The sequence below is a fragment of the Myotis daubentonii genome, chromosome 7 (genome assembly GCF_963259705.1).
Source record: "Myotis daubentonii chromosome 7, mMyoDau2.1, whole genome shotgun sequence".
In the NCBI taxonomy this organism is placed as follows: Eukaryota; Metazoa; Chordata; class Mammalia; order Chiroptera; family Vespertilionidae; genus Myotis; species Myotis daubentonii.
Window position 1 is genome coordinate 92,934,020 of NC_081846.1, and position 17,505 is coordinate 92,951,524.

At 42.3% G+C, this 17,505-nt stretch overlaps 1 protein-coding gene across 1 annotated transcript; it reads left to right on the forward strand.

The window, feature by feature from the left end:
- Positions 1-1,921: 1,921 nt before the first annotated feature.
- LOC132238733 (ZZ-type zinc finger-containing protein 3-like) lies at positions 1,922-4,625 on the forward strand. The gene is given in 1 exon segment (XM_059704747.1): positions 1,922-4,625. A coding segment is annotated over 1 exon segment (1,509 nt). The 5' UTR covers positions 1,922-2,411; the 3' UTR covers positions 3,921-4,625.
- Positions 4,626-17,505: the final 12,880 nt, after the last annotated feature.

Below are 17,505 nucleotides of genomic sequence, written 5' to 3' on the forward strand. Positions count from 1 at the left end.
TTATAACTACAACTGAAAAATCAAGGTGGGACATTTAAGTCTGTTATTTGAAATATAAATGAAAATATTGAAGTAATTAACTGAAATCTATAGAAAATGATAGTCTGTGGGACCAAGAATTAGGGATAATAGGTGTGCTTTGCCCATGATTTTCAGCTGGCAAGAGCACTTGTGCGCAGGAGTAAATTTCCCTTGCTGATCCAGTTTCGAGTGTTTGTCTCATTCCTGTGATATTGTTGAGAGCATTTCTAACAATTGGGGGGTTCCTGTTAGGATTTAGCTGCTTGAGAGGGTCTTTTGGACCCCCTCCCTAGAAGAGGCACACCCCACCGTCTCATTACGGTGGCCTCTGGGAGAGGGAAACCTAGACACTCCAAGCTGGCAACAGACTCTGGATCTAAAGGTGATGGGCAATGCAGGGGAGAGGCCCATGAAACCGGGTGACCAGGCAACTCTATGCATAGACCAAGTTTCCAAAAACTTCGGAGGGACATTACAAGCCCTACTCACACTCTAGGAATACCACCCCAGCCAGACACCATCACCACCTCCTTCAGTGCCCATACAGAGAACAAGGATCTCTTGCCCCTGAGTGAAAATATAGACACTCTTCAGCAGGAAGCAGCTACAGAGAAGGCCTTGCCCCTTTCCCTGCAAGGATTCAGAGCCAAGACCCACAAGGGGGGAATACAGTAAGCAGTTAGACAGACCAGATCAGAGCCAGGATAGGGCAGGTACAGAAGGCTGCCAATGTGGAAAGCGTGGGTGTCTAGCAACAGGTCTGATGAAAAAGAAATGAACAGAAAGAGGCACATAGGCAGATGGGAAAATGAAGAACGATGGCTCTGATCATGAATGAAGAGGCCCAGGAGCTACTGATTTTTTAAGACCAATTATTATTTCCTCATAGGAGCCCCAGGTACAATGGACAGGCAACAATTTGATTGATTTTTCATTTGATGCTGGAGCCACTTATTTGGTTTTAAAGACAAGAATGACGAACAGAAGCCAGGAAACCAGTTCAGTAGTGGGACTTCGCAGACAGATGCAACAAAGGCCTTTCTCCAACCCCTGAGTATCAATTAGGAGATTTTAAATTATACATACCTAAACATGAACAATTACAGTCAATGAAACTGCTTCTTCACTTGCCAATCTGCAAAAACCATTAAGTTATCCAGCTAAAGTTCTCTTAGAAAACCAAACTTCCTTACTCTACCTGTTGGCAAAACAAGGAGATGTATAACATCAACACCGCAGAAAATAGAGACAAGCGCCCCTGAGATCAGAGAACAAGCTACCTGACTTCAGCAAACGTTAGACCATCACATGCCACTCTTTGGAGGAACCCGAGATTGGTGTGCGAGTCTGCTCTCACGGATAGCTCAAGGACTCAGGTCCATATTAGGAGGAATTTCAATTTAGGTTTAACCATTCTTTCTCTCTCTCTCTCTCTCTCTCTCTCTCTCTCTCTCTCTCTCTCTCTCCCCCTCTCTCTCTCTTAGAGGCCCAGTGCACAGATTTGTGCACATTGAAAGGAAATTAATTAGAAGGTGGCTGGCAGGGTGGGACTGGGGGAGATGGGGCAGACATGCCCTGGAGCCAACCTCCAGTAGTCCCTCCCAGGCGGGCCCCATCTGGGGCAATTCTGGGGCTCAAAGGGCATCTGTGGAGTGAGCAGGTTCCCTCTGGAAAGTGGGGTCCCTCAGCCTGGCCTGTAGGGATTGGGCCTAAACCAGCAGTCCAACATCCCCCGAGGGGTCCCAGAGTGCGAGAGGGCACTCCGAAAAGTTTCTGTCGCTCAGCAGTTCCTGCATTGAGTGCCTGCCCCCTAGTGGTCAGCACACACCATACCTACCAGCTGGTCAGCTGGTCAGCCGATCACTTACCCTTTTATATATAAATATATATTTTGAAGAGCGGGAGGTGGGGACCCACCTGGAAGCGCCGCGGCCCCGCCGTCCAGCTTCCTGCGGTGGCGGCCACCTGAGCAAGTGGTGTGGTGGGGGTGGAGAGCGGCCACGGCGGCGGCACCTCCCCGAGTGGCCCGCGGAGACCTGCTCCACGAGGAAGATATCAAGTTGTGCTAGTACAACCATATAAATAATTAATACCTGAAGTCTAAATGTAACATGGACATTAACAGTGATGACAGATAAATGCAGACGCTTGGGAATCATATACTAGGCGAAACACTTTCAAAAAGAAAGGAATTTAGGAGGTTCTAGTATTCTCCATGGCTGAAGCTGAGAGTCTGAAATCCTGATGCTTAAGCTCTATTCTAGATCATAGCTCCAACTCCTTCAGGATATAAGGAAAAGAGATAATATTTCCACAATGATAGATCTTTGGTTGTACAGGTTTCCCAATGAGTGGATCATGATGACCGTATTGTAGGGACTTGCCATAGTATGGCTGCTTCCCGATCTACTTGTGTTACAAGATCAACAGTGGGGTTAAACGGCTTGGATGAATCTTTTTGTGGTAGAACTTTAAGAAATCGTAGCATTGCTCACCCTGAAGAAATCTCTTCTCATTCTCAAGTATGATCAAGATCACCAAAGAAGAGACCAGAGCCTGTGCAAATTCAGAAGGGAAACAATAGTGGGAGAACTACTGATTTAAAACAGCAAAGTACTCGAGAGTCATGGGTAAGCCCTAGGAAAAGAAGACTTTCTTCAGAAAAAGATAATATAGAAAGGCAGTCTGTAGAAAATTGTGAGAAAAGGCAAACGGAACCTGTTTCACCAGTTTTAAAAAGAATTAAGCGTTGTCTTAGAGCTGAAGCACCAAACAGTTCAGAAGAAGATTCACCTATAAAATCAGACAAGGAGTCAGCAGAACAGAGAAGTACAGTAGTGGACAATGATGCAGATTTTCAAAGGACTAAACGAGCTTGTCGATGTCTTATACTGGATGATTGTGAGAAAAGGGAAATTAAAAAGGTGAATGTCAGTGAGGAGGGGCCACTTAATTCTGCAGTAGTTGAAGAAATCACAGGCTATTTGGCTGTCAATGGTGTTGATGACAGTGGTTCAGCTGGTGTAAACTCTGATGACTGTCAGCCTGATGGGAACACTAAACAAAACAGCACTGGTTCCTACCCATTGCAGGAAAAATCAGTAGCTGAAAATGGGGATTCAGACACCCACACTTCAGTGTTTCTTGATAGTAGGAAGGAGGACAGTTATATAGACCATAACGTGCCTTGCACGAATTCAGAAGTGCAGGTCAAGTTGGAGGACCACAAAAGAGTAACTGCCTGCCTACCCGTGGAGCATGTTAATCAGCTGACGACTGAGCCAGCTACAGGCCCATTTCCTGAAATTCAGTCTTTAAGGGATTCTGAGGAGGAAGTAGATGTGGTGGGAGATAGCAGTGCCTCAAAAGAGCAGTGTAATGAAAGTACCAACAACGCCCTGGACACAAGACTTGAGAGTATGCCAGACTCCGGAGAACTGGAACCATCTTCTATTCTAGACGGTGTGTCAGCTCAAACGATGTCTTTATCAGAACCTCAAGAACATCGATATACTCTGAGAACTTCACCACGAAGGGCAGCCCCTACCAGAAGTAGTCCCACGAAAAACAGTTCTCCTTGCAGAGAAAATGGACAATTGGAGGAGAATAATCTGAGTCCCAATGAAACAAATGTAACTGTTAGTGATAATATAAGTGAGTCTCCCACAAATCCTGATGAAGTTTCTCAGAATGATAAAAGGATATGTTGTGACTCTGAAAATTATGGGAGTGAAGGACAAAGTAAGCCACCCTCGGAGGCAAGACTCAATAGTGGAAATTTGCCATCTGCCAAAGAGAGTGCCAGTCCGCACATTACAGAAGAGGAAGATGATGATCCTGATGTTTATTACTTTGAATCAGATCATGTGGCACTGAAACACAACAAAGAGTATGTGTAAATATGGTAACCATGAATTCTGCTTTGTTTATTATTCCCCAAGTTTTCAGTATTCGTAAATGTCTATTCTTAGCATTTTTATTATAGCTAAAAACTAATGCTTTAGCTGAAGTTTTAAGTTTAACATAATTTTCTCATCTCATTAAAAAAAAAAATCTGCCAAAACAAGAAAGACTTTAAAACTCAACTTTTATTTTCTCAATGGCAATATGGTTTTCTAGTTTTGGTATTTCAACATGTCTCAATTAGAAGTGACATGTAGAAACTTGGTTGATGATGTTTTTGTTTTTAATAGTTTTATGTCATTTGACTTAATTTATAAAATGGGAAAAGAATCTGCTCAATAATTGACATAGAGCATTTGAGATTGCTTTTTCCTAATTCTAAGTTATAAGGGGAGACTGTATCTTAAAATAATATTAGTTCTTAACTTTTGTGATGAAGGTACTTTTTAAAATAAAGAATTCAGAGTCTAAATTTATCACAGTTGTCTTAAATTTCCTTTGAAGAATTGGAGCTAATAATCCTGAAAGGAACTATTAACAGTGTTTATCATAGATCAGCAATAGTAAAAGACATATATATGTTAATCATCTTTACTTTTACAGTGTAGGCTTTTGAATTAATATCACAATCAGATTATATAAGCTACGTAAAAATACTGATATGAGGAATCTTTGTAATGTTTTTTTGTTATGACAGTTGCCAGAGCATGGTATGTAACAGACCAAAGTATTAAATCTTGGTTGTGGAACATAAAAAAAATTATATATATATATAGTTGATTTCAGAGAAGAAGAGAGAGGGAGCGAGACATAGAAACATCAATGTGAGAATCATTGGTTGGCTGCCTCCTTCATGCCCCCTACTGGGAACTGAGACCTCAACCAGGCCATGTGCCCTTGACCCCAATCAAACCCAGGACCCTTTAGTCCACAGGCTGAGGCTCTACCCACTGAGCCAAACTGGCTAGGGTCCTTTCTCTTTTTAACGCTTGTCTATATTGTTCTAAACCTTCTTATGACTTGTTTTTTACCTGCAGGAAAAATTGCATCTGCCTGAAAGGCAAAGCTAAGAAATATATCTGCTTTTAACTCACAAGAGTTTACTTTACATCAGGCTCAAGTTTTTCATTCCCTTAGAAGATTCAGAAGACATCAAAAGCTCCATAGATATGAAGAAAGAATTGACAGTGGTGAATGTAACAGGGAATAAAAACTTTATACTACTTTATGAAAGGGAATTAGAATAAATGGTACTAATAAACTGATAAAAGGAACTCACATGCTGACAGTTTCCTTATAAGCATATTTCAGGCATTTAGCAGTTCCAGTTTCTGCTTGTACAAGATAGGGCCTTGACCATTACTTCAGTGGATGAGGATTGACCAACTGCAGGAATTTAGCTAGCAGTGAATGGTTCCAGTATGCCATTAAAGATCCATATCAGGACCAGCAAGGACACTGCCTGCATGTCCACAGCCTCTCCTCCTGATCTCTTTATTTTTCTTTCCCTCTCCCTCCATGTAAAAACCCCTGCCTGCACTGAGATGCTGAGATGGGCATTGCAACAAAAGTTCTCAGGTTACCATTACTTGAATAAACCTCTTTCCTTTTTCACCAGCATCTGTCCCACGAATTTGGCTTTCTTGGCACTAGGCAGCTGAACTTGGATTCTGGTTACATAACTTTGTAGTGTAATTTGAAGTCAAAGAGTGTGATGCCTCTGGCTCTGATCTTTTTTCTCAGGAATGCTTTGGCTTTTTTTTAAAAAAAAATATATTTTATTGATTTTTTACAGAGTGGAAGGGAGAGGGATAGAGAGTTAGAAACATCAATGAGAGAGAAACATCGATCGGCTGCCTCCTGCACACTCCCTACTGGGTGCGTGCCCACAACCAAGGTACATGCCCTTGACCAGAATCGAACCTGAACCTTGAGTCTGCAGGCCAATGCTCTATCCACTGAGCCAAAGGAATTGCTTTGGCTTTTCAGGATCTTTCATGGTTCCATACATATTTAATAATTTTTTGGTTCTATTTCTTTCAAAAATACCATTTGGATTTTGATATGGAATTCAATATATATATATATATATATATATATATATATATATATATATATATATATATATATATATTGCCTTGGGTAATTTAGCCATTTTAACTATGCTGATTCTCTCGATCCATATCATGGAATGTCCTTTTATTTCTTTTTGTCTTCTTAAATTTCTTTCAATAATGTCTTGTAGTTTTCAGTGTAAGTTTATTCCTCAGTATATATAACTTCTTTTCCATTCCTGACTTTGTTTATTTCAGTGTTTTATCTTTTTTTGAGTCAAGCCAAAGGATTGTCAATTTTATTTATCTTTTCAAAGTATCAGCTTTTTTGCATTATTTTTTTTCTATTGCCTATTTGTTCAATATTTTGTTTAATTCTTATTTTTTTAAACTTTCTTCTAATGATTTTGGGCTTCATTTCTTCTTCTTTTTCTAGTTTTTAAAATGTGAAATAGTAGATTATTTATATGAAAAATTTCTTATTTCTTTAGATAGGCCTGTAATGATAAAAACTTGCCTTTTAATACCACTTTTGCAGCATCCCTCAAATATTGGTATGGTGTATTATTAATCTCATTTGTCTCTATGTATCTTTTTTGCCAGTGTCCAGCCCTGGGGGTCCAAGGGTTCCCAAAGGTGTGGACGGAGTCGGCGAAGAATGTTTTACATGGAGACAGTGTTCAGAAGTCTTTAGCTTCTCTGGGTCCATTGTGGTGACGCTCATAATGCCCTGGTACCAAAATTGGCTGCACTGCTCCTTCTGGAAAGATACAAAACACAACCTCTTCCCCACATCATTACTAGATCTGGTAAAACTCTTGGCTGGTTTTTGTGTCCTGCGATCAGGCTAAACCAGCAGAGGCTATTATACAAGAGTCCTGATGCCTTTTGGCTGCTGTACAACCTTCTGCATTGTAATTTTAAAAAATTTAACATATAACATTCTTCTCCCCCTTTTTTGTTTTTATAGAAAAGGTTTATATTGATGGAATTCTGACCATATATAAACATACATACTCCTCTGTATTCATAACTTCCCACTTCAACCCAAAAAGCCGCAACTTCACATTTCTACCCTGAATTGGCTCCACCCCCGAGCCTCAGCACCTCAAAACAAAACCCCAATTTCGAGCCAAACTGTAAGTTTTTCCTTTTGTGTCAAGAGCTAACTTTGATATGTTAAAACTAAGTAAAATCCATTTACTCAATCCAAAACAAGCATTAAAAAGAAAAATCCCAAATGCTCTCTTGTATCCATTTGAAGAGTAGGATTGGCACTTTCCGCTATTACCTGAGTCCTGATCTATCACCCCAGAGAGAGCTTGCCAATCCTGCACTTTCCTGGAGTAGAAAGGCTGCAGTGAGTTAAGGATAAAGCTTCTCCCATGCCTCTACATTTACCTTTCCGGCACCTTTCCTTCCTCAGAAAAGCATGGACATACTTCTTATATAAAACATTCCATCTGACTGGGAGTAACCTTAACTCCTCTGCTAGCAAGCATGTGTTAAAAGATCAATACCGAGTCTTTTCCCTTTAAACTCAGTATGGCACATCTTCTCAATCTAAGTTCTGTACTATCTACCTTCTTACCCTACTTATCCTCTATAGGGGGGTCTGCAGTACCTTGGTGGAGTCCTATCTGTCCCGAGTGAGTGTGGGGGTTCTCAATGGGGGGGGCTTACCTAGGGGAATCCTGTTCAGGCACCAGATGCTGGGGTCCAGCACCGGCTGGCCAGGGGTTCCTAAAGGTGTGGACGGAGTCGGCGAAGAATGTTTTACACGGAGACAGCATTCAGACCTCTCTAGCTCTCTTTAGTCTCCATGGATCTTTCTGTGCCTGGCTGAGGCCACAGAGAAAGATCCGGAGGCAAACTGAGCCTTTATTTTATCGTCAGAGGTAAACAAGGTAGTGGTTGCCAAAGTTACACTGTTCTTGTGAGTTTCACTTGTTTTTGTTCTTGTGAGTTTCACTTGTTTTTGTTCTTGTTCTGCTGCACTTCCCTCAGCCCATTAGCTTCCCAGGTAAGATCTAGGGAGCATCATAAGGTCAAGCCTAATTATGCTTGAGAGGACTGTGCCCTCTAAGCTGGGACTTGTTTGTGACTTTGCCAACAGGTCAGTCTGAGATTTAACCCATAGCCGCTCCCCACACTTTTTATTACTGTTTTTGTTTCTTTTTTGACACAATCATTATTTAGTAGCATGTTTAATCTCCACATATTTGTGTTTTTTTCAGCTTTTTTAAAAAAATGTATATTTTTTTTTATTTTTTACAGAGAGGAAGGGAGAGGGATAGAGAGCCAAAAACATCGATGAGAGAGAAACATTGATCAGCTGCCTCCTGCACACCCCATACTGGGGATGTGCTCGCAACCAAGGTACATGCCCTTGACCAGAATCAAACCTGGAACCCTTCAGTCCCCAAGCTGACGCTCTATCCACTGAGCCAAACCGGTTAGGGCTCAGCTTTCTTTTTGTCATTGATTTCCAATTTCAAAGCATTGTTGTTGGATAATATGCTTGGGTATGATTTCAATTTTCTGAGGCTAGTTTGGTGTCCAACATATGGTCTATCCTTGAGAATCTTCTATGCACACCAGAGGAGAACATATATTCTGGTTTTTTAGCAAGAAAAGGTCTACAGATATCAATTATGTCTATTTTTTTCAAATGTGTCATTTAATGTCGGTATTTTCTTATGGACTTCCTATTTGAATGATCAACCCAATGCTGTAAATGGGGTATTTAGGTGCCCTAATATAATTGTGTCTTTGTCAGTTTCTCCCTTTGTTTTGATAGTAGTTTATATATTTTGGTGCTCCCCTGGTTTGGTGCATAGGTATTAATGTGTTATGTTTTCTTGATTTATTGGCCCCTTTGTCATTATAAAATATCCATCTTTGCTTTTGTTAAAAAAAATAGGGATGGTAATTGCAGTAAGAAAACTTTTAATTTCTGCCATAAATCTCATACTATTAACCTATTACTTAAAAAATAATACTACAAGGTTTTTTGTTTTTTTTTTAAATTGGGGCAAGGGCAGTGAGACCTTTAGTAGAGCTAGACAAAAGAGGGAGAAGCCGGAAGATCTGCAGGTGTTTTCCAAACACGAAAGAGAGAAGTGCCAGGATCATGATTGTATTTGACCGAGAGAGTTAAATTTTTGGCACAGGTTAAGCTGTGCATGCATCACTCTTAGATGCCTTGGAACTGGCTCCTGTAAGTAACCAGTACTCAGGGGCAAAGGAGCATATGACATAGACAGGATGCACTTTGGTGGAGGGTTGGGGGGGGGGGGGTCCAGTACAGAGTTGTTCCAGGTCAAAGGATGAGGTAATGAAAAGGAGACTTGAGTCTTCTTTCCCAGGACTTCCTGGGGCTGCAGACATTATACTTCCCACTAATTTCTACAAAGCCAATATATGTGATAAAGTAACTATGTTATGATTCCATACTGCTTCTATGTTGCTGTAGCTCTCATTCCCTTCCAGAAACCTTAGGGCAGTGGTAGGCAAACTCATTAGTCAACAGAGCCTAATATCAACAGTACAACAATTGAAATTTCTTTTGAGAGCCAACTTTTTTAAACTTAAATTATATAGGTAGGTACATTGTTATTAACTTAATTAGGGTACTCCAAAGGCTTAGGAGGAGCCACACTCAAGGGACCAAAGAGCCGTATGTGGCTCGCAAGCCACAGTTTGCCGACCACGGCCCTAGGGGAAATAGGGTAGGTAAATCTTAACTCATTCCCCACCTTCACACTTGTTTTTGCCAGATACTGGCATTTGTTAACTGATCAACAAGTATTTGTTGAATTAGTGGATGAATGGGTCAATAAATGAAGGTTTCTTTGAGAAATATGGCACAGCCAGGGGTTACCTCCTCAACTGCATTTAAATGCTATCAAAAAGGATTACTTCTCCCTAGCTTGGCTATGCTTACTAAGATATTGAGTCCATATTGAGGGTAAGGCTCATGCAGGCTTTCTGTCTTTTAAAATCAATATGGCCTGTCCACATTTGAAAACTAAATTCTCCCTGGGGAAAATGAAAACTTAAAGTAAGTAGGCTACCTCTTGAAATACATAAATATATAGGTATACACATACCTGTCAGGGCATGTACATTCTTAGATGCAAACAGCCCTGGTGCTGCCTGGGTGTAGGAGGTGATCACTATGGCATAATTAGAAGGCCCCGGCATGCGTCCAGCTCAAAAGCACTTGTCTCTCCAACCAGCTGCAAATCTGAAATGTCTCTATCATATCTGTCCTCTACAGTTAATAGCACTCCCAGAAAACCATGCTGAAATCTAAGCACATGTGTAAGATGGCAATATCAGTCCAACAAGGGGTGAGTGTGTTATGAGTGAAAGGGGGTCTCATTGGCATGAAAGCCTTGGATCCACCATTGACTGGCTGAGTGATCTCATAAAAGTGGCTTAATTTCATGAGGCTTCATTTTTGAAGTGTTCAATATAGAGTAAAATTCCAAGTTAATAGGATTATTATAAGCACAATAGAATACTGTAAACTGTAATCAACATGTAAAGATAGTCTTGTTAAATGTAGTTCCCATTAACCTTGTAGGCTAGTTGGGTTACACAATAAGCTAGCAGACAACAGAGTCATGAGATAAAAGAACAGAAACCAAGAAAATTTTATTGACAGAGATACTGGGAGAAAGAGCCCGGAAAATTAAATAATCAAGACACATTGCTCATTTTCCTCACTCACTGACCTTATACTCAAACAAAAACCTGCCTCACCCCTGCAATGATCGGGCTGTTGCTGGCTCTCCAGACTGTTATGTCTGTTTAACTCACTACAATCCACACTATTGCTTTCAAATTGTCAAAACACAATTAACATTTTAAAAAATGAAATATAATTGATGCCAGGAAAGAAAATATTGAAGCATGTTATAAGTAGGAAGGTAAATGCTATTTTATGAATATTTTGGCCTTTGTTCCAGTTGAATCTGTGTGTGTACAGTTAGGTAGTGGATCACAATGTAAAATATATTTCTTACTACTCACTGAATTTGACCTGCTTAAAAGCCACTGCCATATGCTGTAAACATGGCAAAAATACTTTTAGCTCTTAGATAAGCAATCCTGCTTCATATCTTGTGCCTGGAAAGATGCCTTTCCCTTCAGTGGAATATCCACCCTGGTCCATATGGGGTCTTTCCTCAAATACTCTGCCAAAGTTCAGTCACCTGATCTGGGATTCCAAGCCTCCACTCAAGCATTCCCTTTTTCTTCTCCTGGGACAAAAACTGTACTCTGTACATATCTTGATTTTATCTCATTGAATAGAGAGTCCATCAATTGTATAATATTTTATTTACAATTAATTGAACACTGCTTGTCTGCCTACTAAATTCTTTGTCTCTTAAAGGCAAAATTCTATATGCCTCTCATCTCTTTAATTTAAGAACATGTGTTGTAGGTACTTTTGAAATGTTTGCTGAACCAACATATAACAGATAAGCTAGAAAATAGCAAAATCACCTTTCCTGTTACAAAGTGCTTCCTAAACTATCAAGCAGCTCTTAGAAGTGGGATTTTTTTGTCATCAGACAAAATGGGACACAAAGAACCTGCTGAGATGAACACGCATGCCAGCAGTCACATGCCACTGATGAGACTCTGGGGTTGTTCATGAATGCTTATCTTCAGAAGTCAGACATCAGATTGAAATGGAAACACCTTTAAATCTCAAATAAAAACGCAGAGACTTAAAAAGATAGAAAGTCAACCAAGCCGATATCCTTGACTCACAATGGCAGTGAAGGCTGTCCTTCCAAAGGTAACAGCGTGTGTTCTATGAGACATGAAACACTTCAAATAAAATCATATTATAATAAAGTTCTTCCTTTGATTTTTTAAAATTTAACATCAAAAAAGTAAAGGGCTTGGTGGGTGGCAGGAGGCAGCAGATCGATGTTTTTCTCTCACTGCTGTTTCTATCTCTCTATCCCTCTCCTTCCTCTCTTTCTAAAGCAATACAAAACATGTTTGTTTGTTTTAAAGAAAGAGTAAAGGAATGTATTGTTCAGCACCCTGAGTCCCTGGGGAGACTCAGGCCCCTGCATTCTACCGACATGGCCACAGGGAACACCATACAGAGGAGTAAAGTCAGGCTGCCGTTTCCATATCTGAAGGGGCATGTGGGCTGGCTCCCCTGGGGAGAGTGTCTGCCACGCTGGGCACATCCTTGGAATAAGATGCAACAGGGTGACGGAATGAACCACAGCCATCACAGCCTGCCCTCGTTTCATCACAGGGACATTTCACTCAACTGGCCCGTATTCGCCCCAGACGTCCCCTGTTATTAGCACAAAAGTAGAATAATTAAAATCAGGGGTCAGCACCTGCTTGGCTCAGCTCTCCCCAAACTTGAATCAGCACTCAAATTTTCTGAAAGAACTTCTTAAAATGCACATTTCTAATTCAATACACTTGGGATTCTGCATTTCTCAGAAGCTTCCAAGTGGCTCTGGTACTTATGGTCCCTTGAGCCTGATTTAAATCTCCATGGGCTCATTGTTTCCTACACAGGAAATACAAAGAACCCAGGAGTAAGGGTTAAGCACATGACTGGACTCTGTTTAGATAGGCACTGTCATCAATAAGCCTCTTTGAAACTAAAAATAACACCAAAGCGTCACTTTTGGGAAGAGGGAAGGAGTTAGACACAAATCCAGATCCTGCTGTGTGACAGCCACTGTGCATGGTGCTGTCCATCTAACGGAACACCGAGACTCAGATATCAACCTTCCCAGCGTCGTCTGGGCAACAAATGGCCGTTGTATGTTTGGAGGATTTACAGTCAGTTCTCTCTGACCTGTATATTTTTAGGTTCTCCATGATTTCTGCTTCTCTGAATATTAGTTAATAATACTTTCAATTCAATTCAATTCAATTCAATTCAATTCAACAGGTATCTAGATAAGATCAGTTGTGTGTGTGTGTGGGGGGGGGATACAAAGGACACAGAGGAGGGACATTGATGAATAAAACAAGCACAAGCCTGCCACTAGTTCAAGCAGAAGGAAAGACACACGGAGAGATTGCCCTGGCGGCTGTGCGAGCGCTGAGATGGAGGCATTGGCTGAGAGAGGCTCTTAGCTCAGAAGGAAGTTCTTGGAAGAGCAGTTGCCTCAGCTACTTTGGAAGGGTAAGGAGGGGTTAGTTGCCTAAAGAAGGTCTATACTTTACATTGCCAGGTGGAGGAGGTAGCTGAAGAAAAGTCATAGAACTATATACATAGATAGTATGTCATTTAAAGATAATTTTTGGTTAATAATCAAGGCAGATTCCTTCTCTTACCAATTCCAAAGATAACTAACAGCTAATTTGTATAAGTTCTGAGTTTAAGAGATAGACATCAGTAGATGGGTTCATTGGCAAAATCCCCCCATTTGTTTATTTAGTATATATAATTAGAAAACAAAAAACATGTTTTACTCATAATGATTTCTTACGCTACAGCTGATAAAGCAAGCAACAAAGAAACTAATCCACACTTAAATTCCATGGACTTAACCTAGGCACTGCCTCCCGGCCTGCGCCTGAGATGATTGACAATGATGGCAGCCAATTATAGCTTTATTTTTCTTATTTCAGGCTCTGAGAGGTGGGCTTTATACTCTCTGTCAGAGAGCTATTACAAAGTTGCAGGCACATAGCATTCTAATGACATCCTACAAAATAAACAGTCTGGATAATATCAAGCTCATGGCAATCACTTAAGTAACATATACACATAAGCTGTTCCCAGGCACACATTATTGAATCATGCAAAATAAGTTGACCAAACAAAATATACTCAGTGACCACTGTCCTCTATACAATTCAAGTAAAGAACTAATGCCCTGTGCTGCCACTGGGCAGTGCTATGCTGAACACAAGTCTACTGACAGTCTTCCAGCTGTCACCTTCCAGCTACCAACTTCCATCTGTCACCTTCCAGCTGTCACCTTCTAGCTGCCACCTTCAGCTGCTACCCTCCATCTGTAACCTTCCAGCTGCCACCTTCCAGCTGCCACTATCCATCTGTCACCTTCCAGCTACCACCTTCCAGTTACCACCTTCCAGCTGCCACCTTCCAGCTACCACCTTCCAGCTGTCACCCTCCATTTGTCACCTTCCAGCTGTCACCTTCCAGCTGCCACCCTCCATCTGTCACCTTCCATCTACCACCTTCCAGCTGCCACCTTCCAGCTAGCACCTTCCAGCTGCCACCTTCCAGCTGCCACCTGCCAGCTACCTCCTTCCAGCTGCCACCCTCCATCTGTCACCTTCCAGCTACCACCTTCCAGCTGCCACCTTCCAGCTACCTCCTTCCAGCTGCCACCTTTCAGCTACCACCTTCCAGCTACCACCTTCCAGCTGCCATCTTCCAGCTACCACCTTCCAGCTGTCACCTTCCAGCTGCCACCCTCCCTCCATCTGTCACCTTCCAGCTACTACCTTCCAGCTGCCACCTTCCAGCTACCACCTTCCAGCTACCACCTTCCAGCTGTCACCCTCCATCTGTCACCTTCCAGCTGTCACCTTCCAGTTGCCACCCTCCAGCTGCCACCTTCCAGCTGCCACCTTCCAGCTGCCACCTTCCAGCTGCCACCTTCCAGCTACCACATTCTAGCTGTCACCCTCCATTTGTCACCTTCCAGCTGCCACCCTCCATCTGTCACCTTCCATCTACCACCTTCCAGCTGCCACCTTCCACCTGCCACCTTCCAGCTACCACCGTCCAGCTACCACCTTCCAGCTGCCACCTTCCAGCTACCACCTTCCAGCTGTCACCCTCCATTTGTCACCTTCCAGCTGCCACCCTCCATCTGTCACCTTCCATCTACCACCTTCCAGCTGCCACCTTCCACCTGCCACCTTCCAGCTACCACCGTCCAGCTACCACCTTCCAGCTGCCACCTTCCAGCTACCTCCTTCCAGCTGCCACCTTTCAGCTACCACCTTACAGCTACCACCTTCCAGCTACCACCTTACAGCTGCCATCTTCCAGCTACCACCTTCCAGCTGCCACCTTCCAGCTACCTCCTTCCAGCTGCCACCCTCCATCTGTCACCTTCCAGCTACCACCTTCCAGCTACCACCTTCCAGCTACCACCTTCCAGCTTCCACCTTCCAGCTGCCACCTTCCAGCTACCTCCTTCCAGCTGCCACCTTCCAGCTACCACCTTCCAGCTACCACCTTCCAGCTGCCACCTTCCAGCTGCCACCTTCCAGCTACCACCTTCTAGGCCAAGACAATAGGGACACAGTTTCATGGCTCACTCTGACACAAGTTAAATGCTATGAGGCCTGAATTTTCCAAAGTCTTAAAGAATTCAATCAAGTCTTAATTACTCATGGTCATAATGCAAATAATAAGCCCCACTAGCCATTATTCATCTTGCTTCACTTTTATTTACTTACTAGTGGCCCGGTACACAAAATTCGTCCATGGGCAGTGGGGCGGTATCCCTCAGCCAGGCTGCACCCTCTCCAATATGGGACCCCTAGGGGGATGTCTGACTGCCTGTTTAGGCCCACCCCCTGTAGTTCTGATCACCCCTAACTGCCCTCCCCTCCTGGACTGATCACCCCTAACCTCCTCTGCCTCGGCCCTGCCACCATGGCTTTGTCTGGAAGGACGTCTAGAAGGTCACTCAGAGGGTCTCCCATCTAATTAGCATATTACCCTTTAATTAGTATAGATAGAGGCCAGGTGTATGAGTGCGGGCCGACTGGTCTGACCTGAAGGAGGTCCCAGATTAGGGTGGGGGGTATCCTTAGGGGGTGTGGCCGGCCTGGAAAAGGGGCCTCAGGCAGTATGCAGGCCAGCCATGTCCCCATTGGGGTGGGGGTCCCAACTGGGGCTGTGGCCAGTCTGGGTGAGGGGCTGAGGGCCATTTTCAGGCTTGCCACACACCCTTCGGTGTGGCAGTCCCTGCTGGGGGGTGTCGCCAGCATGGGTGAGGGGCTTATGGCCGTTTGCAGGCTGGCCACACCATCGGGCTGGGGGTCCCTGAGGGGGGTGTGGCCGGCCTAGGTGAGAGGCTGAGGGCCTTTTGCAGTCTGGCCATGACCCCATTGTGGTGAGGGTCCCCACTGGGGGGCATGGCCAGCCTTGGTGAGGGGCTGAGGGCTGTTTGGGGGCAGTTTGCAGGCTCGCAAAAGTCCCAGCTTTGTCTGGAAGGATGTCTGGAAGGTCTCCTGGTCTAATTAGCATATTACTCTTTTATTAGTATAGACTAGAGGCCTGGTGCACCATCCGTGAGCCCACTGGAGAGCCTGGCTTCTGGCTGAGCAGTACTCCCCCTGTGGGAGCACACTGACCACCAGGGGACAGCTCATGCATTAAGCGTCTCTCCCTGGTGGTCAGTGCATGTCATAGTGAGCGGTCATTCCACCATTCAGTCGATTTGCTTATTAGCCTTTTATTATATAGGATTGCTCCAAATATTCTGGGATATTTGTGTTTTCTTATGGAAATGAAAATAAAACTGCTTACCTTAACTAATCTATAAGTAATAACCAATTTCAGTCAAATTAAATACTTAAAAAATACCTTGAAAACAGTAAAGATTGTTTTATGACCTCATATAGGGAATATCTTAATAGGACATGACAAAGTCAAAATTTAAAAAAATTAATTAATAAATTCAACCACATACTAATTTCAAAACTTCTCTTTATCCAAAGGAATATCAGACGTGCAAAAATAATTTCTTAGAAAACTAGACAATAATATTTGGACCCTCAAAATATTACGCTCTAAGATACATAAGGAAAAACAATTTACTAAGAAAGAGACATGGACAAGGAGGTCCTCAGCAGGCTTCTTCTAATTACCAGTAACTGGAAATAGTCTAAATGCACCTCAAGAGGAACATGGATGAGTAAACTGAGGTGTGTTCAGATATTCTAATACTAAACAATAGCCTGAAGGAATGACCTAGAACTATAGGTATAACATCACTGAATTTATAAACAATTCTGATTTTTTAAAAAAAAAAACAAGGATGCAAATTATGTATGAATTATAAAACTATATAATATTTAAAAAGAAAGTAATGCCATACATGTAGTAAATGTAGAGACATTCATAGGAATAATCAAACACCAACTGCAAAATTATGATACCCTCTGGTTAGAGAGAAGGGTTTTCCTGAGAAAGGGAACAGCAGATACTTCAAATATTTTGGTACTACTTTATTCCTTAATCAAAATTTTATGTACATAAATATTTATTTTATTATTTTGTGTACCCAATTATATGCTATAAAATTTCAAGATAATTATATTTTTTCTGGGTTCTCTATTCTATTCCATTGATCTATATGTCTGTTCTTGTGCCAGTACCAGGCTGTTTTGAGAACAGTGGCCTTGTAATACAGCTTGATATCTGGTATTGAGATACCTCCTCCTTTGTTCTTCTTTCTCAGGATCACTGCAGCTATTCAGTTTCTTTTTCTTATTTCAGATGAATTTTTGGAGGGTTTGTTCTAGGTCT